At 49.8% G+C, this 24,100-nt stretch overlaps 1 protein-coding gene across 1 annotated transcript in view; it reads left to right on the top strand.

Moving 5' to 3' along the window:
* The window catches only part of IKZF1 (IKAROS family zinc finger 1), a gene marked incomplete at its 3' end in the record, with an annotated part of 83,912 nt that extends 69,723 nt beyond the window's left edge, over positions 1-14,189 (top strand). The window contains exons 7-9 of the mRNA XM_082661803.1: positions 3,458-3,583; positions 6,370-6,474; positions 13,480-14,189. Coding sequence (XP_082517929.1) covers positions 3,458-3,583; positions 6,370-6,474; positions 13,480-14,189 — 941 coding nt within the window. The remainder of the gene's footprint in view (positions 1-3,457; positions 3,584-6,369; positions 6,475-13,479) is intronic.
* Positions 14,190-24,100: the final 9,911 nt, after the last annotated feature.

The following is a 24,100-nucleotide window of genomic DNA, read 5'->3' as shown; positions in this document are numbered from 1 at the left end:
ACTGGATCTTCTGTCCCCGGAGAAGCTTCCTTGGTGTTTCACGATCCAGTGGCCCCGTAACCTTCCAGGTCAGAGGACAGGGTAGGGAATGTGTGCTGTGCCAGCACGCCACCCGCAGGGGTGTTTGACATCACGCCCTTCCAGCCCCGAGAGCAGGAGGTGATGGGCCCTCGCCCCTGCCCTCAGGGAGCTCACTGATCAGACTGTCCAGACCTGCGGTGGGAGAGGAAGAGGCTGTAGCCCAGCTCCCCCCGACGCCCCCAGGACAGCAGCACAGGAGGCGGGGATGCGTGTCCTTGGGGAAGGTTGGCTTGCGCTCAGGCCCCGCTCCCCAGAGGTGATGGGTGTAGTTGATGCCAGGGTTGGGGCCGCTTCCTCGTCACACATTTACTGAGCACCCTGGGGAGGAGACGGCAGAGCCCCAGCGTGTGCCGGGTACGGTGGTGCGAGCATCCGAGGGGCAGCAGGAGCGCAGGGAGGGGACAGTCAGTCTCGGGCGGGAGGAGTCCATCCGGGAGGAGGCAGGGCTTGGGTCCAGCCACAGGGCGAGTTTCTAGGCTCACCTTCGGAAAAGTTCCCGGTGAGCATGTGGTCCTGGAAAGGGAGGTGCTGGGCATTTACAAGTGTTGTGGGGAGGTGGTCCTCCTCTGGTGGGTGGTGCCTGCAGGGAGTCAGCGCAAGGCCACGGGGACAGTGGGGGGCGGGTCCCGGCAGCTCTGCTTCTCAGATGCTCGGTCCGGCCATCACCCCTCGTTCCGGCCTCCTTCCTGACCGTCAGCGTGGCAGAGGCTCCCACATGCTCTTAGAACCCTGGGATGGCGTGGGAGAGCTTCTCAGAATCTTCCGAGAAAGGAGACACACGAAGCCAAGGAGTGGCTTCTCCACGAGGAGAGGTCGGCGGGGGTGCCTGTGGGGCTTGGGCCCTGCTGAGGGCTGGGGAGGACCTTGCTGCAGGAGACAGGAAGACAGGCGGCTCCCCCAAAGCGGGATGATGACGCCGCGACAGTGAGCATTTGCAGGTGCTTACACGTGTGGCTAATAAGGAGCACATGTGTCGTCCCCCCAGAGGTGGAGGTTTGCAGGGTCTCTGTAGGCTTCCGATGTGACAGTGACACCGTCTGTGTACAGAGCCTACCGGGGGTCTAGGGCAGAGAAACTTCACAGGTGGCCTTCATGTGGAGTCAGGTTGACATCATCACAGCAGTAACACTGCATTAGAGTTGTAGGATGCACAATATCCCCTTTGGTAGAAAACACAAAGACTCAGCCCTAGCTTGACACCAACCATACTGTCGTCATCCCTGGGTCACTCTGATTGGCAACAGAAATCTCTCCTGCATATCAGTTCTATGGTGAAGTTAGAAATATCTCGTGCAGTATTTTAACTTATTCTGGCTCCATGCCTGCTTATTTCATTTGAGGCATGATGGTATCCTGCTCAGTGTGGCTGATTATATATAACAGTGGTAGACTCTGGACACTTTATTTCTATTAGGGATCCACTGATGAGCGAGTAGACAAAACTGTAGTGAGAAAACCATCATTGATCCAGGGCTGCTGGTGATTCTGCCGTCGGAAAGTGCCACAGACACACAACTCCTGCAAAAAAAGAAAAAAAGACAATGACTTAGGTTCTACAAGATGATTTCACTAGAATGAAGTGAGGACTTCAGCCTTTGTCTGCAAATTCAAATATGGTCACGTTCTAGTCCGTTGTGAAATGGCCACACCCCCATTCCACTAAAAACCACCATCCACCTGGTAGCTTTCCCTGGCAACAGGTGGTGGCCTGAGGTTCCGGCTATAGGATTTGTCCCGTACTGATAAGAGGGGCTTGGGTAGTCTGGAAGGGTGAGGAAGGGTTCCCCTCCCTTCTTCTCTGCTTTCTTTGGAAATTGCAAGCTTGGCTAGAGACCTTCTTTCCTGCAGAACAGTGGACTACACTTCAAGATATACTTTCGTTCAGTTGCTTTCATGAACTTCTTATGTTCCAGAGTTAAAATCAATCATATACGCAGACAGAAATGGGTATTCAGACACCAGGCCATATGTATGGACATTTGCTAAAGCTGTAACTTTTCCAGGAAGAGACATTGAGTGGGTTATCTATATTCTATGAGTTTCTAAAGGCCATACTCAATAAAACGTGCGGTTTTAGCAACATTGTCTACATCAATGTTGTTTCTCTGATGTTAGGGATACAACACTTTCTCCAGATAATAAAAGCTCCCTTTTCCCTCCAGTAAATGTTCCAGAAGTCAAATTTTGGTTTTCGTCTAGTCTTCTTAAACCATAGTTTCTGTTCACCTAAGGAAGAGATTTAACCAATACAAGATTTGGTTAAGCCGTTTCACCAAACAGTCCTATTTGGATGGCATCGATTTTGACATAATACTCTCAAATATGTGAAATCTAACAATATGAGAAGGAACTAAAAGGTTCTGGCTTTAGGATGGAAATTTGTATTGTATAAATAATAGAAGATCCTTTATCCATTTTATCTCCTAAAATGCTATTAAAATCTTTAAACTTAGGCATGATATGAACTTGTGCTAGTCTTCTTTTCCTAAAATACCACTCAATAAAATTCAGGAAGAACTAAACTCTGTATAGAAGTGCACTGCTCAATACAGTAGCCATGAGCCACATGTGGTATATAAATTTTAGTTTTAATTAGTTAAACAAAATTCAAACTTCTGTTCTTAGTGGCGTGAGCCATACTTCGAATGCTCAGTGGACACACGTGGCTGGTGGCTGCCATATTGGACAGAACAGGTGGAGAACATTTCCTTCTTCATAGTAAATTCTGTGGGACAGGGCTGATCTAGAAGCCATGCCATCCCTAAAGGTCTTTGGGGAGATAACAGAGCTTTTCCAGGTTAGAACAAGAAAATACATTTTGGAAACAAAATGCTTATTTCATTAAAGTCTATTTATCCACTGTGGTGTCTTACAGACCTCAGGTATTTGTTTAGCACTAGTTTAGGAGTTGAATTCACTTTGGTTGCATCAGACCTGACGCCACTGTCACTCCAGACCTGGCCCACGGTGTGGCCATGGACAAGAGGCCAACTTTGGAGCTGAGTCTGTATCTTATCCAGCCAGCTCAGGCCTTCCTCACATCTCTGCCCTGTTGTCGGGCATCCCTGTTATAACACTGCAGTGGTTTGTTTCTTCCAGTTAAAGTTCAGACTTTGTGATTTAAGTAGAAGAGAATTTGTTAGGCAGTGAACAAGTTAAAATGATAAAAAGGTAACAGGAGTTCTTGGTACAATCAGGAAACCCCTGGGCATTCACATCTTTAAATTCAGTCAACTTGACGGAGCCCATAATGCTTTTAGCTCTCAAGAGCAGAGTTTTTTTTTGCCTTTTTGGTAAAAAGTGTATTGCATGCCTTCCCATGACACGTACGGCCGCTATTTAATCGGGGTCTTGAACTCCATTGTGTCTCCTGCAGTTGGTAAGCCTCACAAATGTGGATATTGTGGCCGAAGCTATAAACAGCGAAGCTCTTTAGAGGAACACAAAGAGCGCTGCCACAACTACTTGCAAAGCATGGGCCTTCCAGGCACACTGTACCCAGGTAAGCGCCGAGGGCACAGGCTGCCTGGCCTTGGCTCCCCCTCCCTCCCCAGCTGGGGGGAAGGAGGGCCCCCTGCCCGCTGGGATGCAGCTGGACCAGAGCACAGGCCCGGGAGCCACCACGGCTGGGATGGAGGGATGTTTTTGGCCGCTGAACTCTCACTAGGAGTGCCCTGTGCTTCCCAGCTTTCCAAGACCTCCTCTTACCAGGGAGCACGTGACCTTGAAACCCCTTCCTCTCGAAGTCTGGGGAAGCTTCTAAGATTGTAGTGACCCTTGAAAGTCTGGGTTTTTTTCTTTTCTTTCTGGTTTTTGCTGTTTTTTTTTTTTTTTTTTTTAATCTGGAGTATCAATTGCTTCTTTGTGCTTAGTCATCAAAATAAGATGTGAAATCTGGTTTTAAAAGTGATTTTTTCATGAAGTGGATCCAATAAGAGCTTTCAGGCCATGTTTTCATTCATCAGTGTTGGCACCTGCCTGGAACGTGGGATGATTGGAAGACCCTGACTGGCTGTAGTCTTGCAGCTGTCGCAGGTCTCAAGGGAAGCTTGCTTTTTTCCTCATGTGCTCTGATGCTTCGCTGTGTATTGCATCTCGAGATAACATTTGGCTCTGAGCTGAGATAACGTAAAGTGAAAGACGTAAACAGAGAGAGTGTGGATCCATTTAGTCCTAAGATGCAGATTGATTTCCTTTGGTGATCAGATGGTTTGGGATTCTTCAGGATGGCTTTCTGTCCTGTACTCAGATGAGACGGCTTCTCCTGTGGAGTTAGTGCTGGTTGAGGGTCCATAAAAGCCAGTGGGATTCGTGCAAGGCTACACCGGGTCTCGGGCAGGCAGTGGGTGGGGGTCTCGCTGTGCTGGGCTGGTTGACCTGTGCCCTCTGTGCATTTCTCATGACCCATCCCTCCCGGGGCCCCCAGGACCAGCCCCCATGAGCACTCAGATGGGCCCTTAAGCGGGCTCACCCCTCCCCATCCCCTTAGGTTGGCGCCATTCTTTGGGCTTTAGGTATAGACAGAGCCTAGCTTATGAGATGTAGCAAAGATTTAATTTTTCTGAATATGATTTTATTTAGGAAAAGGCTTTTTGGTCATCTGTCATAATTTCCTAATGTCTTTGTGGAAAACATGAAGTTCCCTTGAGGCTTAGGTGCACAGATTGTGTTACAAGCTTAGAGAAAAATGAATCAAATGGCAGAAGAGTCAGTGGTCTGGGAGCCCTGGGCTCGTGGCCCCTCACTGTGCTGTCTCTGAGGGTCTCAGGAGGCCCCATGGCCTGGCAGAGAGGAAACCCAGCTCGAGGTGCTGTAGGCGCCCTGGACAGGCCACAGGCCCGGCTTTGCAGAGAAGGATGGATACACCGGGAAGCATATCAGCTTGATAAATCAAAAATACTACCAGTGCAATTGAATTCTACGGATTTTATGGGTACCCCTCGTATAAATCAGGGTGTGGGCTGTTACGTTTGTCCATTTAATAAGAAACCCACATTTCCAAGGCTAAAAAATTAAATTTACCAGCGATAATAACCAATTTGAAATATATTTTTTCAAAGTGGCGTTCATCGTGAAGCAATGAAGACATAAAATGCTTAGAAATAATCTTAGCAGGTCATGTGCAGTCCATGATGAAGAAAGCTAGCAAACAATACTGGGGCCAGAAAACATGGAGGAGTCACAGGGAGAGAGGCCTGGACACTGCACGTGTGTCCTCTGGGATCACAGCATGGTTTTAGCATGAAATTGGTTTGTCAATCTTATTGGAATGTTATAAAGTGTATCTGGAAAAGCAAATGAGGGAAATGGCATTTTTTTAAAAAGAAGAGTAATGTCTAATGCTGTATTCAAACGTAGCTGTCATCTGGACCTCTTTGAAGAATGGACAGACAAATCCATAATAGAAATGAGTAAAACTTCCAGAGACCCTGTGATCAATCAGCCCATCCCATCTGAAAAAGGAAGAAGCACAGAGCAGTGGGATTTCAGTGGACTTTTCAGAATTGGTGTGGGAAGAATTGATTAGCCATTTGGAAGATAATCAGTTTGCATTTTTAGCTTCTTATAGCTTAGGAGAAATTGCAGGGGGATGAAAGAGCGATATTTCCAAAAATCCAACCATAAAAACTAGAACACGGGTGGTTACGCAGGATACAAAGCTGTGTCTTCAATTATGGAAAGAAAGGGATGACACAGAAAAGCACAGATTGGCTAGAAACACTTCCTAGATCAACATTCACCTCCACAATTTCTAGATTTCTTACGGTGCATGTTTTTTTGATTTTCCGGTTTGCTGTGTTCGGGGTCCAGGAGCTCTGAGTTCATTCCCATGTTGCCAGGATTGGCTGCAGCATCTCTGTGGCCAGGTTTCTCCTGCACCTCTGTTCACTGTGGCAGAGTCCGAGCCTTGGATCATTTCTAGCTGAGAGTTCTTTGACTCTCAGGAGGGCTGCTGTCAGGATTGACTGAATTAGTGGATTGGGGTGTATTTGAAAAGTTAAGAGGACTTGTCAAAGGGACACAATTACTTAATCACAGTCCGGCTTCTAGGGACAGTGGTGGTGCTTATTCCCTGGTCTTGGGGGATAAGGCAGGTGTCATTAGCAGGTGGCTCTGGTCAGCCTCCATCTGGCTGGCAGGGTTGCTAGGAAGATTAGAAATAATCTCCGGGAAGATCCTGGCTCGTGTAGGCGCTTAACACATGTCATATTTAACACTGATGATGAGACTGAATCCTTTCACCGTAAGTGTTTCTTAACTGGTCTTTCTAACTGTCTTTGACTTTAGTCATTAAAGAAGAAACTAATCACAGTGAAATGGCAGAAGACCTGTGCAAGATGGGATCGGAGCGCTCGCTCGTGCTGGACAGACTAGCAAGTAACGTCGCCAAACGTAAGAGCTCTATGCCTCAGAAATTTGTTGGTAAGAGTTAAACGTTTCCTGTCTCTTAAAAGAACAACCACGCGGGTGCTTTAGATGGTGATTAGTTGAGGGTAGAAGAAAGGAAAACATATCTCATTTTTTAAAAAGCAAACATTGGCAAGCTTAACATTTCTCAAATATCTCGGAATGGTTTTCCAATAGGCTTCTTAAAAATAACAGACCTTGTCCCAGGAGTTGCCCTTAGAGGTGGTTCTGCAGCTTCTGGGGCACTCGGTGAGATCTGCCTGTGGACGCTGTGTGTCCTTTGGGGGTGGCCTGTCAGTGAGCACAGGGCAGCGGGGGCATGGCCTGGAGAGCAGCCTCTCTGAGCCTCAGGTGCTCATTTTTCAGAAGAAGCTCATAATACTCCCCACATGGGCTACTTTGAAGGCTAAAAGGGCAGAATTGCAGGGCAACTGGCCTGTGAGGTGCCCAGCAAGGAGATACCGCTGACTCTACCTGTGCCAGGTGCTTTCAGGGTGGGACAGCCCTTCCTCTAGGAGGTTATTGCCAATGTAGCCATCATCCAGCCCAGACCCTGGGAGTTCAAGAAGGATGACACCTGGGCAGGAGGGAGGGGCGAAGGGCTCTGGGCTGGGGACCCAGCCTGAGGGTGTGAGTTCACAGCCACACTGTCACCTTCGCAAAATTAGTCAAACTCTCCAGCCTTGGTTCCACTCTTTACGTATATCACGGGGTTTTATGAACCTAGATTAGCACCAAGGAAGTGACAACATTTAGAAGCCCTCAGTGTGAAGATAATATCATGAAGATAATGTAGAAGGAGGAACATAGAGGAGAGGGTCACGTCCAGGGAAGAGGACCAGTGGGGAGGGTCATGTCCAGGGAGGAGGACCAGTGGGGAGGGTCATGTCCAGGGAGGAGGACCGGGGGAAGGGTCATGTCCAGGGAGGAGGACCAGAGGGGAGGGTCACGTCCAAGGAGGACTACCAGGGAGGAGGGTCACGTCCAGGGAGGATGACCAGGGGGGAGGGTCATGTCCAAGGAGGACTACCAGGGGGGAGGGTCACGTCCAGGGAGGACTAGCAGGAGGGAGGGTCACGTCCAGGGAAGAGGATCAGTAAAAGCTTGTGAAGCTGACAGTGACCTGTCACTGGGAGGGAGGAAGAGGATTTCAACACATTTTTGACAGTGGAAGAATGGAGGAGGGTTCTAGGCAGATGGATACAAATACAGAGAAATGATGATGCCGTTTGGGAGCTGGAGCGGGACGTGTGGACACGTCTGACAAGCAGGGCGCATCCCAGGGTGACCCACGGATCCTCAGGGGAGCCATAATAGTAAAGCCTGAGTCAGCTCTGGCCACAGGTGAATGGCCTTGGAATGCCAAGGTGAGAAAGGTAGCCTCAATGCAGTAGGCAGAAGAAAGCATTGGCATGTTTTTGATTGGAGCCACATCTTGGAAAATAGAGAGCTCGAGTGCCAAAGACTGACTGGAAATGCGAGGACGGTGGGGCTGTGGTGGAGTGAGGGAGGTATGGGGGCCGTGCCGGGACTGGGGGATGGAAGTTATGAGTCATGGGGGCCCATGTGCCATTGACAGGTTCTGGGAAAAGATAGAGTCTGGGTCTGAGCTGCTCGTTTTCAAGGGCTTTCTGAGTGATGCCCTGTGGGAGCCTGGGAAATGTGTGTTGGGAGAGGGCGTGGGTCCAGCACGGGGTTAGTGGTCAGTGAGGGCTGGGGCAGCTGCTTTCCTGCAGGAGGTGGGCAGGACCAACAGAAGGCCAGGTTCTTGGGCTCCATCCTGTCTCTGACACTTAAAACAGGCTTCATTTTGATCGGAGGCTGGGTGTTGGGAGGGGTGGGGGGGAGGAAGGATTCAGTTAAAAAACACTTTTGCAAACCACCGGCTGGAGACGCGGTCTGGGGAGTCGCCCACACAAACCTGAGCCTTTAGACTGTTGGGCGGGGGGGAGGCCTCACGTTTCCTGTGCAGAGTGGGAGTGACGTGACATGGAGGACCAAGTGCTGCGGGTGGGATTTCAGGTAGCACCGGGTGGAGGCGAGCCTGGGGCCCCTCAGCTCCTCCCTGGAGGCCTTGTGTGGAGGGGGCTTGGGGGCCGGTGACCAGGAGAGATAGAGCAGTACGTGTGCCCGAGGATTGTTGACAGTCACGGGCCCTGGGGAGCTGGGTACCACTTCCTCCTTCAGGTGAGGAAAGTGAGGGATACCAAGGGCTTTATAAATGGGCATTTCAGCCCCTGCAGCTTACGGAGACTTCAAATAACTATCTGTGAAACTCCGCAGTAGCCACCGCGGGTGAGACCACAATTTAGGTGTTGTATTGAGATTTAGATGCTATTTATAAATAAATAAATAAACAAACAAACAAACAAACAAAACCAGAACCCGTCTGTCTGGTCAAGCAAAGCTAAGGTAAAAAGGAGTCACTGGGGAGAGGTGGACAGCACAGGAGAAGTGGCAGGGTCCCGGGGGGAACGACAGTAGACAGTAGGACAAGGATGGCAGAGTGGAGATTGGAAAAAAGGGCTCAGAACTGGCTGTGTGTTCTGTTAGGTGTTTGCCCAAGAGTTTGGTGATTGGCAGTTTATTTCTAAACTAATGCCTCTTCTTGCCCCCAGATGACTACCTTACCCTCATGTCAACTTGATGGGGTTTTCATCAACCACTCCTAACCTGTGGTTTCTCCATCTCTAAAATTAAAAAGGAGATGGACCTCTTACCTCTAGAAGTCGTCTATCTTGTATACAAATTCAGAAAGAGTGTGTAGGAATGCAGCTGTAACCGTACAAGCTGGCAGGGTATTGGTGGGATTGAAAGAGCTCTGAGTTTGAACTCAAGAGAGGCTCAGACCCAGCCCTTCTACTACTATTTCTATTTATTTAGAGTGATCTCTTAATTGATTGGACTTTACATGCCACTCTTTTCAAGAAGCTTCTGTAGGTGTTCTGTTTTCATAATTGCTTTGTGTTTGAGGAGGTCTGCCTGCTGCCTTTCTACCTGAAGAGCATTCTGACAAGTATGTGATGTTGTTCACTCTTTTTTTTCCCCTGGGAACTTTTTAGATCTTGCCATCATGACTGAAGGCAAGATTTTCATTTTCTCTCTGAATGCCTGAAGAGTTTTTTCTTTAACCTAAAAGTTAAATACCCTAACTGGGATGTGTCTTGGTGTTTTTGCATTCTGAATAAAAATTTCCTGACATTTTAATCTGGGGATTCCCTTCTTTTCTCTTTTATTTCTTGGAAATTCTCTTTTTTATAAATATATATTTTGTTTCATCTGCTGTGATCTCTATTCAGAGATACCAGATGTCCTTATGTTGGAGAGTTTGTCTTCCATATCTGTTAGCGTTTCTCTAAGTTTATTTTTTTGGCTTTTTCACATTTATTCACTGTTATTATCTTGTGTTTTTCCTCTATGTTAGTAATTCCATTTTTAGGAGTTTATGTTCTATTACTTGATGTTTCTAATCCATGTGTTAATTCTGTAATAATACTGTTTGGACCTCATTTTGTTTCCTGAGATCGAAAATCTCTGTTTTCATCTTATTCTGTTGTTTTAGCCTGCCATGTTTCAGTATCTTTTTTAATTGAATCTGTGTCACAAAGCAATTATGAAACATTACTTCTCTTCCTTGAATTAAGCTTTTCCCTAGGATGGGCTTAGTGGTCTGTGTTTCACTTCCTTTCTTCCCTTGTCTTGCTAGAAAATATCTTCACAGCAACCATGACCTTTTCTTTTCATCTTGCTTATTCAGCTTGGGCTGATAGAGTTTGATTGACATGTCTACATTCTTCCTATTGTATCTGAGATTTTTTTTCTCCTGTGAGAGCTATTGACTTTTCTCAATACTGAAAGAATGCCAAGGATGGGGTTGGGAGAGTTCAGGTGAGGCGAAGTGCAGCCTTTGTTAAAAGAGTTCCTCTCCGCCCTCTGTCCCTCGTTCTGAGACCTGGTTAAATGCCCTAAACCAGTTATCCCTGTACTGTACCTGCTTGGGGAGTATTTCCCACAGGGGCCTGCTCTGGTCCTTTGGGCTATTTCCTCCCAGTGTACAGCACTGAGGACTTAACTCCTGTCTCCCATCCAGAGAACCAGTCTCACTGCTCACTTGGCCAGGGTCACCTGGTCTCGTTAGCAGAGGTTTTAACTGCTTTTTGATCATACGTGGAAAAAGACACCTATTTGAATTGATTCTCTATGGATATGAGGATATTAGGGAAAATGCTGAAGATTTTGTTGATTCATACTTAAGGTGTTTGTAAGCGAGATCAACGGGCAAGCTTTGCCATGCATCTCATGCCAGAATTTTCTTTCCTTGATCCTTGATTGTTTATAAACATGCATCTCATTAGACCATGTACCTTTCTTTAGCATATTGCCAAAGTGAACGTTGTGGGATTTTCTCACTTTGTGGAATATTAGGGAAGAGAAATTCTGCGGGTGGTTTTAATATGCCACGTGAGTCTGAAATCTATGTTGTTGTTGTTTATTTCCTACCTCCTTTTGTTGTTGATTCCCAGTTGTAAAACCAACAGATTTCAGTGGTTGCTTAGGAAACCACAGAACCATGACTTTGGGAGAAACAGGATGATTAGGTGGGAAAGCACCATTTTGGTGGAGCTGTAAGCACTTCTATATGTATCAGAATTGTCTGTGAAGTCCACTCCCCTCCCCTCCCTGCTGGGGTTTGGTGGAGAGACAGACTGAGATACCAGCCAGAAGGGACTCCTTCTCCTCTGAGGTTAAGGTAACCAGACACTTGGCACCTCGACACAAAAACAGGAAAAAAAAACCCACGTGGTTTCTGTAATGCTACTCAATTACTTCTAAGCTTAAATGGGGAGAAACACCACTTCTGTGATCCCTGCCACCCAACTTACGTAGAAATTCCATTCTGTTGCAGTTCTGCAGAGGGCGTGGCAGTCCACTGACAAGTTTCTTTGTGTCATCCAAGGGTCACATTGTACTGTTGTCAGGGCGTGTGTCACTCCTGACCACCAGCAGATTTGAATGAATGAGAGCCAGGCCGCTGTATGATACACATCCCTAACAAAGCAAGAAGTGGGACCTAGTGATGCTTTCTCGTATGATGGGGCATACTCCTGGACAGTTATCAAAGGTTACGGACATTTTTGAGGATTATTAATAAGTCTACGAACTGTGGAGCAATTTTTCCTTTCGTTGCTAAGAACTAGCTGCAGACCGTGCTGTCAGGTTTCAGTGTGGGAGGTGTGGGGGTCCTTGCTGTCACCAGCCGCTCCAGCCACCATCAGCTGTAACCTGGACCCTTAGGCAGCCGGAAGGCATTCCTCACCTTTGCCTCCCGCCAGTGACAGAGAAGGGTGCTTCCTTCCTTCGGACCTTTCTGTCTTCCTTCAGACACAGTCTCTGCAGGGTTTACCCAGCCTACTGATCCGCCCAGGGCTCTGGCCACCTTCACCCATCCCTTCAAGGCTCCAGTCTCCCTCTCCTCTCCGTCCTCTTGCTTCTCCTGTGTGGGACACACTTCACGGTCTGCAGCCAGCTCTTAGCAACAGAAGGATAAACTGCTCCATACTTCCTAGACTTATTATTAATCCTTAAAAAAATCTGTGACCATTGATAAGTGGCAGGAATATGCCTCATCATACTAGAAAGCTTCATTAGGTCCCCGTAGCAAACCTTCCTTTCCTTTCATGCAACTTCTCAGACAGGGATGCACTGCATGTTATCATGTGTTAATGTCTGTCTCCCCTGTGGGCTGCTGAGAATGGGGACCACTGTTGCTTGTTGGCCATTCCGTCCCTCCTGTCTGCTTCAGGGTGGACGCTTGGTGGAGATTTGGTGCGAGAAGGAAAGAAGCAGAGCGAGGGGTGAAACGTAAACAATTCAGACCTGCCTGTGGATGGCCTCTCGTCCTGTGACTTATTAACTAACCACCGCTGAAAGTCCAGTGAATCAATAGCCCTGACCATGAGGACAGACAGTTCATTAATGAATTTGCTAATGAAGCCATGGTTTCCTACTGAGCTTAGAACCAGTATATCGGGAAGGTGTATCTTCAAGTATATTCATTTTATTTCATTGTGAAAATTTATACTCGAAAGTTAATTACAAGAAGTCAAATCTTTTCTCAAATTTCCCCTTTCCAGGGGAAGCGAGCTCGCCGCCTTCTACAAACCGTGATATTAGACCTTAAGTTTCTTGAGGCTAAGCTTGCTGACAAGTCCTTGACAACAATTCTCGGCCATCGTTCATGTTCAGTAATTGTTTGAAAGGACAAGTAAACGTAACCCCTGGAGCCTCCTTGCTTTGCTCCTGGCTCTCCACCACGTGACTCTGCAGCACAGGCTCAGTGCTGCTAAGGGCTGGGAGGCGAGAGTGGAATTGGAGGCCAGGCAGGATGTGGAGGCCGGTGCGTCCGATGATGCTTTTCACTCTCACGCAAGTCAGAGCCAGCTTTGTGCTACTGACAAGACTGATACCATTTCACTATAAAGAATATACGGTTTTCGTATTTTTGATTAAGCCTTATTCTAGCGTATTAAAGATGGGAATTTAAAACATACGAGATAATATTATTTTAAATAAGTACGTCGCACATTGTTGAAATCATATAATTATGTTTTAATTAAATAAATTTGATAAATTAAGCAGTCATTGTAAATTTCTTACAACAGTATATTGAAAATACATCATTTAAATATTAATGTTAAATATAAAAATGTTTATAACATCCGGAGTAAAAGACACAAGTATTGGTTTCATCCGTTTGAATATATGCTGTTTAAATCGGCACACCATCCTTATTTCCCCGATTCATTTATTGATCTGTCCAGACAAATTGGTTTTAAACGCCGACCCCGGGCAGAGCCCCGTGCCAGGTGCCCGGCAGGCAGAGATGTGTCAGCTCTCCCGAGGTCGGTGCCCTGCAGGTGTAGTTGTCAGCTCTTGCCGCCGGGTGCAGAGGTAACCTGGGCCTCTCTGACTGTCCCCCGCTTCCCACAGGGGACAAGTGCCTGTCGGACCTGCCCTACGACGGCAGCGCCAGCTACGAGAAGGAGAACGAGATGATGCAGACGCACGTGATGGACCAGGCCATCAACAACGCCATCAGCTACCTGGGGGCCGAGTCCCTGCGCCCCCTGGTGCAGACGCCCCCGGGCAGCTCCGACGTGGTCCCGGTGCTCAGCCCCATGTACCACCTCCACAAGCCCCACGCCGAGGGCCCCGCGCGCTCCAACCACTCGGCCCAGGACGGCGCCGTGGAGAACCTGCTGCTGCTCTCCAAGGCCAAGTCCGCGTCCTCCGAGCGCGAGGCGTCGCCGAGCAACAGCTGCCAGGACTCCACGGACACCGAGAGCAACACGGAGGAGCAGCGGGGCGGCCTCATCTACCTGACCAACCACTTCACCCCTCACGCGCGCAACGGCCTGTCCATCAAGGAGGAGCACGCGGCCTACGACGTGCTGCGCGCCGCCTCCGAGGGCCCCGCGGACGCGCTGCGCGTGATCGGCACGAGCGGGGAGCCCCTCAAGGTGTACAGGTGCGAACACTGTCGCGTGCTCTTCCTGGACCACGTCATGTACACCATCCACATGGGCTGCCACGGCTTCCGAGATCCCTTCGAGTGCAACATGTGCGGCTACCACAGCCAGGACCGCTACGAGTTCTCGTCCCACATCACACGGGGGGAGCACCGCTTCCACATGAGCTAAAGCACCCCCCCACCCCCACCCGCGGACCGCGCCCTGCCCCCAGGAAGAGCATCCAGGACCCGCGCCAGCCCCTGCGCGGGCAGCCGGGATGGACCGACTGCTGTGCTTTGACCTCTAGGTCGTGTTTCGTTTTGTTCTGAGTTGTTTTGCTTTTGAAAACAAGAAGTTTTTCTTGTTAGATGCAGGGTTCCATTTGGAGCCCCCGAAATGCACTCTTACTAGACAATTCTGTAGACCGCTGGCTGAAATCCCCTCCCCTGTTGCTCCCTAGAAATTGCTGTCCTCCAAATGATGGGTCATGTTCGGAGAGAATTTTATAAAAACAGGCGGAAGCCCGGGAAGGAATGAGCCGGTTCCGTGCTAAGCATAGGATTCACGCCCCAGATGGGGTTTCCGAGGTCCCAGGAGCCGTGTGCGCAGCCCCTGAGCTGCGGTCGTGAGCCGACCCTGGGGGTGAGTGCCCCTACAGCAGGGCCGGAAGCTGCGTGTGCATCCAGGGAAGACAGGCCACAGGTTCTAAACAGAGATATGATTCTAAGTCAAATTCTGCACGTTGTTGGGGACGAGTGATCATTGGGCAGAGGGAGCGAGGGGTTGCACAGCCTTTGGACTCATTCTCGATTTCCAGACCGTGAGGTTGCTCAGCTCACAGCTAAGCCTTCCCAGGCCTGTTGTCACGTGGGATGAACTCCTGTTCCCCTGGGGCACCTGGGACTACTGTCCTCTGCTCCGTCATATCAGTACTTTTAAGGGCCCCCCCCTCAAAACCTATCACTACATTTTTAACACCGGTCCTGAAATTAGAACCTTAATTCCTTTTGAAATTTTCAGATAATAAAATCCCCCAGAAACCAAAATTTTATTCTAAATTCCACACTCATTTCTTTGGTTCTGTCCTCCTTCCCTGCTGGGTTCTACCTATGACCAGAAGGCTATTTTCCCTGCAGAAGGCCCATCCTAGACCTCAGTTAAGGTTTTGTTTGCAGCCCCAGGCCTGGATTTCTTACCGTCAGTACATTTCTTACCCTGCTCGCTGTGTATATTATTCTCATTTTTAAATCCGTAAAAGAAGGATTCAGAATGACCCTTCATTTTAGGTCAAGGAAGTTTGACAGGTGAAGTCCGGGAAACGCTTCTTACACACAGCACCTATTTGTTTGAAACTAAACTTTCCAACCATCTGAAACTCTCTCCTGTAAGGACAGCACCCTGCATCCACGTAGGCAGGACGCACCCGTCTGACTCGGGACCATCTCGTGACCAGAACTCGAAGTCCAACAGGACAGAGGCAGGTGGCCCCAGAGGTGCTCTCTGAAGCTCCACGAAGGTGTCCGTGGGTTCTCATCCCAACCAGGAAGGTAATTCTGTCATTAAGGACATTCATCTCCACCATCTAGCAGGAAGGGCATACAGTTTCAAATGTTTCCAGTATTTGTCGTCACCAAAAATGTCCAAGGTGACCATGAAGAAACAGGAAGAATTGTGCACAAGCACCTCTGCATGTCATCTAAATCCAGAGTTCTTGGGCTCAGCTCTCTTGACATCTGGGGCTGGATACTCTGTTGCAGGGGATTCCCCTGGGCATCATAGGCTAACAGCATCCCTGGTCACTACCCGATAGATGCCAGTAAGACCCCGAGTTGACTACCAAAAATGTTCCCTGGGAACAAGAGTTGCCCCTAGCGGAGAACACTGCTCTAAGCAAATTCTGAACCAGTCAAGGGTCTGGAGGCCTTCCAAAGGGTCTGGAAGGGTCTAGAAGCCCTGCAAGAATGTTTCCCGTCAGCAGGCTGGAGCCTGACTCCTGTTCCTTTGGATTCATTATAAATTCTATCAATGAAGTATCCCTCTTCAGTCTTCAGAAACATACCCTCTCAGGTGCATTTGAGTTTTCTGGAAAGGATGGCGTCCCAGCATCCTTGAGGCATGGGGTTCTTTGCTTACAGAACCGTTTGACATTTTGAACCTGGAAATAGACAAAGTTGTAATAATTTGGGCAGTGACACACTGATGCACTGGGTGAAGGGGCAGAGGGAGGCTCTGGGCTGTGGACAGTGTTAGTTCCATTTGCAGTTACAGAGAAAGACCCACCTCATCCCCAAGAACATATATATTCAAGGTGAGAGACTGCTTAGATTTCCAGTTTGGAGGCCAAGTTCACCTGCCCTGTCCTTTCCCAGCCAGCTCCACAGGCTCCATTGGCTGAACGGAGTTATTTTTCCCTGTGACTTCAGACAGAGCTGGACCCACCACTGTAAATAGTGGCTACAGGAGTTCTTTTCTCCAGGGCTTTCCCCTCCCTGTCTCTGCCTTTTATAGCCAATATAACTGTTTATTTACACACCTTTTGTTGTGGTTTTCTATTGTAACACCATTTTTCTTTCAAACTATTGTATTTAAAGTAAGTTTCATATAATGTCAACAAGTAATTAAATTATGTTTGAAAAGCGGCCATGTTCTGTACCGAAAGCTGTTAACGTTTTCCTCCTAGCTGGTAAAAGTAGGATTTTGCATGATCTCACTCCCTTTTGTTCTGTGGTTTGTTCTGCTGTTTGATGGTGTGAGTGTGTGTCTTGGGGACTGTCATGGATGCACTAGGTTTCATGCATTCTCGTTTCGTTGAAAATAAATATCAACCAAAGGAGGGTCGCCAGTAGCAGGTGGATTCATTGATCACAACGAGAAATCCCTGCTTGGCGTTCCTGCCACTCCATGTCACCCAGCTTCCCTCCATGTGAAACACCTGGATGCCCGCTCCTTACCCAGGTCCTCCTGCATCGCGTCCCTTAAAGCATGGGCTTGTCCTAGTAGAAGAGTCACTAAAAGGAATTGTGTTACCATTGCTTTATCGCCCGAGGGCATGTCCCAGCACCCAGCACTTCAGATACCCACACGTTTCACTTCCAATTCAGAATCAACCGCAGAATGAAATCTTAGAATCTTCACTGAGAAAGACAGCTACCTGTTATGGAGATGTGAGTTCTTTTTCTTTCTTTTCTATTTTTGTGCTTTTTTCTTGTTTTGTTTTGATTGTGACTCTCCATGGTGTCATCTTCTTGCCGAAACAAAAGCGAGATGGAATGAACTGCTGTAGACAAGTCATGAAGCAAATGTATTTCTCTCTCTTGCACTTCTTAAGTTCCAGCAATAATGAAGGGTCACCACTACTCAAAACCCAGATCCCGCTCCTTCAGTCCAGTGTGTGTGTGTGTGTGTGTGTGTGTGTGTGTGTGTGTGTGTTTTACTTTAAAATGAACCAAAATTAGAGTTATTTAAGAGATACAGACATCAGAAAAAAAAAAAAGCGCATAGGCTGTTGGCACCATAGCATTCACTGTGAACCCGTGTAACCAGGTATGAATATGCAATCTTGTTTCCAATCCTTTCTGATATACTTTTTTACAATGTTGTGTGTGATGACTGTTCAGGGTTCAACTTGTTTGTATCTAATGCAGCTTTAGGTGTTCGGCTGCCTTTCTGGCAGTTACGTGTACAGGATTGTAAATGGGAAAATGCAGTTGTATTTCCAATCTGCCTCTATGACGATGTTAAATTATTTCTGTTTTGCTGTGAACAAGGGGTGTACCCCTGGAGGAATAGAGTATCCTTTTGTACACATTTTGAAAAGCTTCCTCTGTAGTGATAGAACAAATAAATGCAACCAGTACTCTGTCTGCCCTATCCTGTGAAGCCCACGCTAGTCTGAGAGAAGGTCCTGCAGAGCTGCTGCCTGCTACAGACCCCCTCCGGGTCGGAGGAGACAGAGGTGGGCTTGGGGGCGGGTACAGTACAAGTTGGAATCATATGTGATCGTCTGCGGACGACGTTCCTGCCAGTGCATCAGTTCACTTCAGCAGACTGACACCCCGCCCCCGCCCCGGGCCTAGCTGTGCTGGGCTTAGGGTACTTGTGGGTTTGAGGGTAGGTAGAAGTCGTGAGCGGCAAGACATACATCCCTGGCTCTTCGTAGAGCAGTGCTTAATGCCGCATGCAGCAGGCCCGTGGCCTGGGGAGCCCAGAGGCAGTGACCGACCGCAGTGACCGCCTGGTGGCACTCTCCCTGCACAGCTGCACACTTAGGGCAGGGGCGCTTCAGCTCTGCTGCAGACCCGCACTGCTGCAGACACTCTCGGTGGTGAAAACCCTCTGGTCCTTTTGGACAACTAGCCAGACATCCTATGGGTTCAGGTCTACTAAACAAGATGAAGTGACTAAGTTTCCATGGTCCAACATTTGACCCAAATGGGGCGAAACTTTCATGAAATCCATAGACTGTACTGTTTCACATCAGGCTCTGGCACCAGGGGCTTTTCGTCAGTGGTGTTGGCAGCATCCTTCAAAGGAAGTTCTCACGGTGAATGCCTCCTTCGGTTACAGCACCGACAGTGCGCGTGAGTTCTGAAAGAGCGTGTGGCTTAGAGAGACGTGATGACACACCCATTGCCAGATCCATCCCACCGTTTCACAGCTATGTCCCGTCATTTCTCAGTGATCACAGGTCCAAAAAAGAAAGACGGCTTGCATTAACTCAGAAATGACCTAGGCTCAACCTAAGGAGAAAAAGTGACTCAGAAGTGTGGGGTTAGACCGTGAGAGTGAGGACGTGACTGTGTTTGTGTACATCTTACAAAGCCTAACGACTGTGTGTGGAAGGGGTGTGAGGGGAGCAGCTGCCTGCCCTCCTCTCTCCAGCCTCCCTGGTGCCCGTCGACCGAGCATGGTGGGTGGGGGCGGTGGCGTCCGTCCTGGATCCCGGGACGTGGCGACGCGTGAGGGTGAGTTTTCAAACACCCCCTTCGAGAGCCACTAGCAAGACGAGACTTCATTCCTTGGTTTTCACTACCTTTTATTCTATTTGAGTCCTCCTAAGAATGATTATTCTCAGCATGTCTTTCTGATGCTGTAAACCATCGTTCCCATTAACCTTCCTCTGGGCCCCTGCGAACTTGTAGTGAGTCAGTGGTATATCCACTCCATGCGCCCAACCCGGTGGGCCCCACTCTGGGGAGGCTGACCTGGAGGGTGTCACCTTCTTGAGGTGACGGTGAGGACCAGAGCGTTTCACCTCCACACCTGGGAGGGAGCGGAGTCAGCATCGGTCTGCCTGGTTGGCCCCAGGAGGACTACGCCTGATTCCAGGTGGACGCAGCAAGGTTCGAAGAGCCGGTGGCCGGCACGGAGGGCCGGGAAGGGGCTGAGTGGAGGAAGCGAGGTATGGACGCAGCTCTCACACCCGACACTGTTCCCAGCGCACCTGGAACAGCCTGGCGCGTGCTGGACGTCTCCCTCTCTGGTGGTGCCCCTGGGGCAGCCCTGGAAGTTTCCTGCACGCGGTTTATCATCCCCCACCCACCCTCTGAAAACAGCGGCTCACCTGCAGTCCAGTTCTATTCCTGATGAGTGCTGTGCTGTACTTTAAATATTAGTGTGAAATCTGGGGAGCTAAACATCAGAATTCGGGGTTCAGATGCCAAAGGTTTCTGATCCCATTTCCAATTAATTGGTCATCTTTGCTATCAAAATAAGACGTCTTGGTGGTTCTGTGACTCCTTGGTGAGGTTGTGCATTCTCATTAAAAGCACGTGCATTCTCAAGGAACAGGATCCCTTGGACATTGCCAAAAGTCTTGTTTTTTTTGTATGGCCACCTCTCAACTCCAAACACAGAGCAGAGCTCAAAACAGACATCTAGGAGCTGGACAATCTGTTGAAGACTCGGAACACGTTCTCAGACCACTGACACAGGAGTTCAATTCCTCCAAAGCCCAGGGCATCGCTCTGAACCCTGCTGGCCTTTCTCTGCCACCAGAACCCAGAGCAGCAACCCTGGGTGGAGCCCGAGTACTGCCTATGTAGCATTGATCTTCTCTGCCTTTCCCCAGAGAACCCAGGAACGAGGGGGAAATGGATTCCCTTGGCTCCTGGAATAACAATTCTGCCTCACAGCCAGGCTGCTGTCCTCCCACTGGCCTCTCCCAACATTAACCCAAATTCCCAGTTCCTGGCTCAAGGCTGCTTCTGGACTCCCTAAACCACGCCACCTTCCCCAAGCCCCAGGGCTTCCAAAACTCCCCCATGACCCTGGTTCTCAAAGGCGACTCAGAATCACCTGGCTGGTTCTTTAAAATGCAGTTTCCAGAGACTCACTCCTGACCGTTCTGGAGCTGGAGGTCTGCATGGAGCCCCCCACACCAGGTGTGGGACCAGCTCCCCAAGTCCGGATAAGCTGACTCCCCCCAGCCCCTTTGCTGTCAAGGCAGGTACAGCCTTCACCCTCTCCTCCAGCTCAATAACCCCCCTCTTTTTTGACAGAGGAAGAAAATTAATAATTATTAATAAAAAGAATAATTATTAAAAATTAATAATGTCTCTCTCTTCCCCCTCTTAAGTTTGAGACAACTCAGATATAGACAAGAGAGTCAGAGAGTAGGAAGTCAAAATCCTATCCGTGCTACCCATAGAAACCTAGATTAGAGGACATGGCTTCAGTGCATGGACCACAGCGGGCTTGCAAACCTCAGGCAGACTTGCTCTGCTGGATGCAGACAGGACTTAAACTCAGGCACCCCCTGAAGAGGCTCAGCCCCTACCCTGCAAGAAAGGGGAGGGGGACCAGAGCCCACATCCTGCAGGCAGCAGACCCCAGGAAAGCAGCAGAAAGCAAGCTCAGTTCCTGCAGCCAGACAAGTGTGGAAAGGTAGAGAACCAGGCGCAGGCGAGCCACTGGAGACAGAGAAGAGAGTGATGTAGTGGGAACCAGGGAGAGCGATGGGAGGACCAGGCAGCAGTCCTGGCAGGAGAGACACGGCTGTAACCTGTACAGCAGCGGGGCTGGAGCAGAAGCAGAGAGGGGAGGACATGAATCTCTGCCACTGGAATGCAATCTCCAGGAACAGGGACAATTTTTTACTGTCATATCCTCAGTGTCAAGAAGAGTACCTGGCACATAGTAGGTGCTTGCTATTGTCTGAATGTTTGTGTCCCCCCAGAATTCAGATGCAGACATCCTATGCCCCCGAAGGTGATGGTATTTGAATGTGGACCTTTGGCGGGTGATGAGGTCACATGGGTGATGCCCTTGTGATGGGATTAGCGCCCTTATAAAGAGGCTTCAAGGAGCTCCCTCACCCTTTCGAATGTGAGGACACAGTGAGAAGTCTGCCACCCGGGAGGGGGTCCTCACCCGACCCTGATCTCAGACGTCCAGCTTCCAGAACTGGGGGAAATAAATTGCTGTTGTTTATAAACCATTCAGTCTTTGGCATTTTGTTATAGCAGCTCACAGATGGAGATGGAGGTCAATAACCATGCATGCATAATCATCTACTGAAGATGATTAAAGTGATTGTACATGAAGGAATCATGAGGCGTTGACCCCAAGTCTCCGGTCCTATATGAGCAGTTAGTAGGGAGGCTGGGCAGTGGGATTGGCGAAGGAAGCTCGGTTTTGTTTAATTGAAGCCATTGGATGACAAGAGTAGGTCAGCTGTGAAGACAGGTCAGAGTTTGAGAGTCATGTGGACAACAGCAAGGAAAGCGGGATGGACACAGGAAGGTGCCCAAGGGGAGAGCCAGGTGGGAGGGTGGGAGACGCTTTGGAACTGCAGAGGGAAGAGGGCGATTGTTCCAGACAGGAGGAAAGCATGCTGAGTCCAGCACCTGGGTCTCCTCTATGAAGAAGAGGCCAAAAAGCAGGTGGTCAGGCAGGTGGGTTCAAGAGGCAAGGATGGGCGGAGGACGGCTGGGACCCGAGACGCTGGCAGAGAAGAAATGGGGACTCCCTGAAGCACGGGCCTCAGGCCTCAGCTGGGACCTGATGCTTCAAAAATGCCAAGTACTGGGCTGAACTTTCCTAAGGAGGAAGGTGAAAACCTCAGTGTGAAGTCCCCTCACTTTTTCTGCTTTTTGGCAAAGCCAAGGACGGGAACAAGGCACCATCCCTGTGCGATGTCTCCTGTGGCCACCCTTTTCTGGGGCCCTGGGCACCCCTGGGGAGCCGGCCCCACATCCCTCCCCAACTCAAGCAGCCCGTGCCCCCCTTCCCTGGCAGCGGGGTGCCGCCCCGGCAGAGCAGATGGGCTGTGGCTGCCTGGGGGATCGCAGGGCCGGAAGCAGATGCGGCCACCGTGGTCCCCTGCGCACAACTGGGACCCAGCCGCCTGGGGAGGACATTTGCATAATAAGGATAATTTGGTACCAAAGCTGTCCCCTGAAGTGAACTGCCTGGATCTCGGTACAGTTAACAAATTTCACTTCTTCTTTCCCATGTTTTGTCAAGCCAACTAGATACGACATTGAGTGTGTGACTTGTCCAAAGATGTCTTCTTTCTCCCTGCGTGAGTCAGGCCTCCTCCCTCTCCCCCGATTTTACTCTCCCAGGGTCCCCTCCCCGGCTGGTCCACGGCCCCTGTGGGCAACCCAGCAGTGCCCCCTGCCCAGGCAGAACCCCGCTCCCTCTCAGAGGGACCCCGTGGCAGGGCCCCAGGCTCCTGGCAGCAGCTCCTCCCGGACACCTCACCCCATCCCCACACCTGCGGCTGCATCAGCCCTCCCGCTTCCTGTGGGCAAGGGCAGGCGAGGCCTCACAGCAAGGGGGCGTGCGGTTTCAGGCCCTCAGTTCGATTCCCCTTTCAGGGCCCTCCTCCCTTCTGGGCACTGCCCTCCACAAAACCCGCCGTGGCTCCCCCTGCCCACACCCGGACCCCACCCCTTAAGGCATCACAATTCCTTTGCGAAGTTGCCTTTGAACCATCTTACAAGAAAGAAATCATACGTGTATATCCACTGCTACAAAAATAAAATAGGCACGGGTATGAGCTCAGGGGTCTGTTGCCATCACCGAGGGCCTGGGGGTCAGGGAGACGGGTCTGGGGTTCAAGTCCACCCCCTGCAGAATGGCATCCAGCCTGATCAAGACCTGACCCCCGGCCTCTCTCCAGGCTGCTTCCAACCTTCAAGGCAGCCTGGTACCCAGGCTCCCTCTCACCACGAGCCCGCTGGCCCTGGGATGCCCCCCGAGCCTTGCCGGCTGCTGAACTAGGCGTGTGACAAGGCTGAACCCTTGTCGCTGGCTAATTTTTGGAGTTTTCTCAAGGCTAGTTCTCTGGGCTCCTGGAGCAGCATGTTTAAGTCTGTGTCAGGGCCCTCACGGTGCTGTGTTAAGTGCCAACCTCCCCTGTCGGACTATGAGTCAGGGGTCTTACCTCATCACCCCCAAACCTCCAATCCAAGCTGGCAGGGTCATGCCCCTGTGGCCCCAGGAATGGCACGCGGCATGTAGGATGGACTCTTCTCCCCTGCGTCTGGAAGTCTGTGAGGTCTTATCTCACCCAAGATGATGGCCTGGACCCCAGCCCACGGCTCTTCCTTCTGAAGCCCCCTCGCATCTTTCCACTTGCTTCAGGGCCAGCGTCATCTCCCCAGAGAAAGGCAGGAGGCAATGGGACACAGGGCCCAAGCTCCCGGGGTCTCCAGGAGGGTCCTCTCTCGTGGGTCCTGGTGTTCAGGCCCTGGCAGGGGGGTCTCGTCCAGGGGACAGGCTGAGCAGCCCTGGGGGTGGGGTTGGGGGCTGCTGCTCAGACAGCAGCAAGGACTGAAGGCAGGGCAGCCAGGTTCCACTGACCAAGTGTGTCTCAGCTGAGTCAGGAGAGACAGAGGCAGAAACACTCGATTCAAACCAGGGAAGGCAGAAGGAGTGGAAGACAATTAAGTTTTACAAAAGAAGAGGAACAAAGGCCACAAACAGAACAGTAACAAATGTGGTGGCTACCGATCCAGCTGTATCGATCCTTAGTTTAAATGTCATTGATCTAGAAGCACCAATTAAAACACAGAGGCTGTCAGGGTGGATCCACAGACAAGACCCAACTACACATCGTCCATGAGAAGTTCACTTTAAACATAAGACGCATA

Source organism: Grampus griseus (genome assembly GCF_964374135.1).
Source record: "Grampus griseus genome assembly, chromosome: 9".
Classification (NCBI taxonomy): domain Eukaryota; kingdom Metazoa; phylum Chordata; class Mammalia; order Artiodactyla; family Delphinidae; genus Grampus; species Grampus griseus.
Note: the sequence above shows the minus strand (reverse complement) of the source record. Positions and strands in the feature narration are given on the sequence as shown.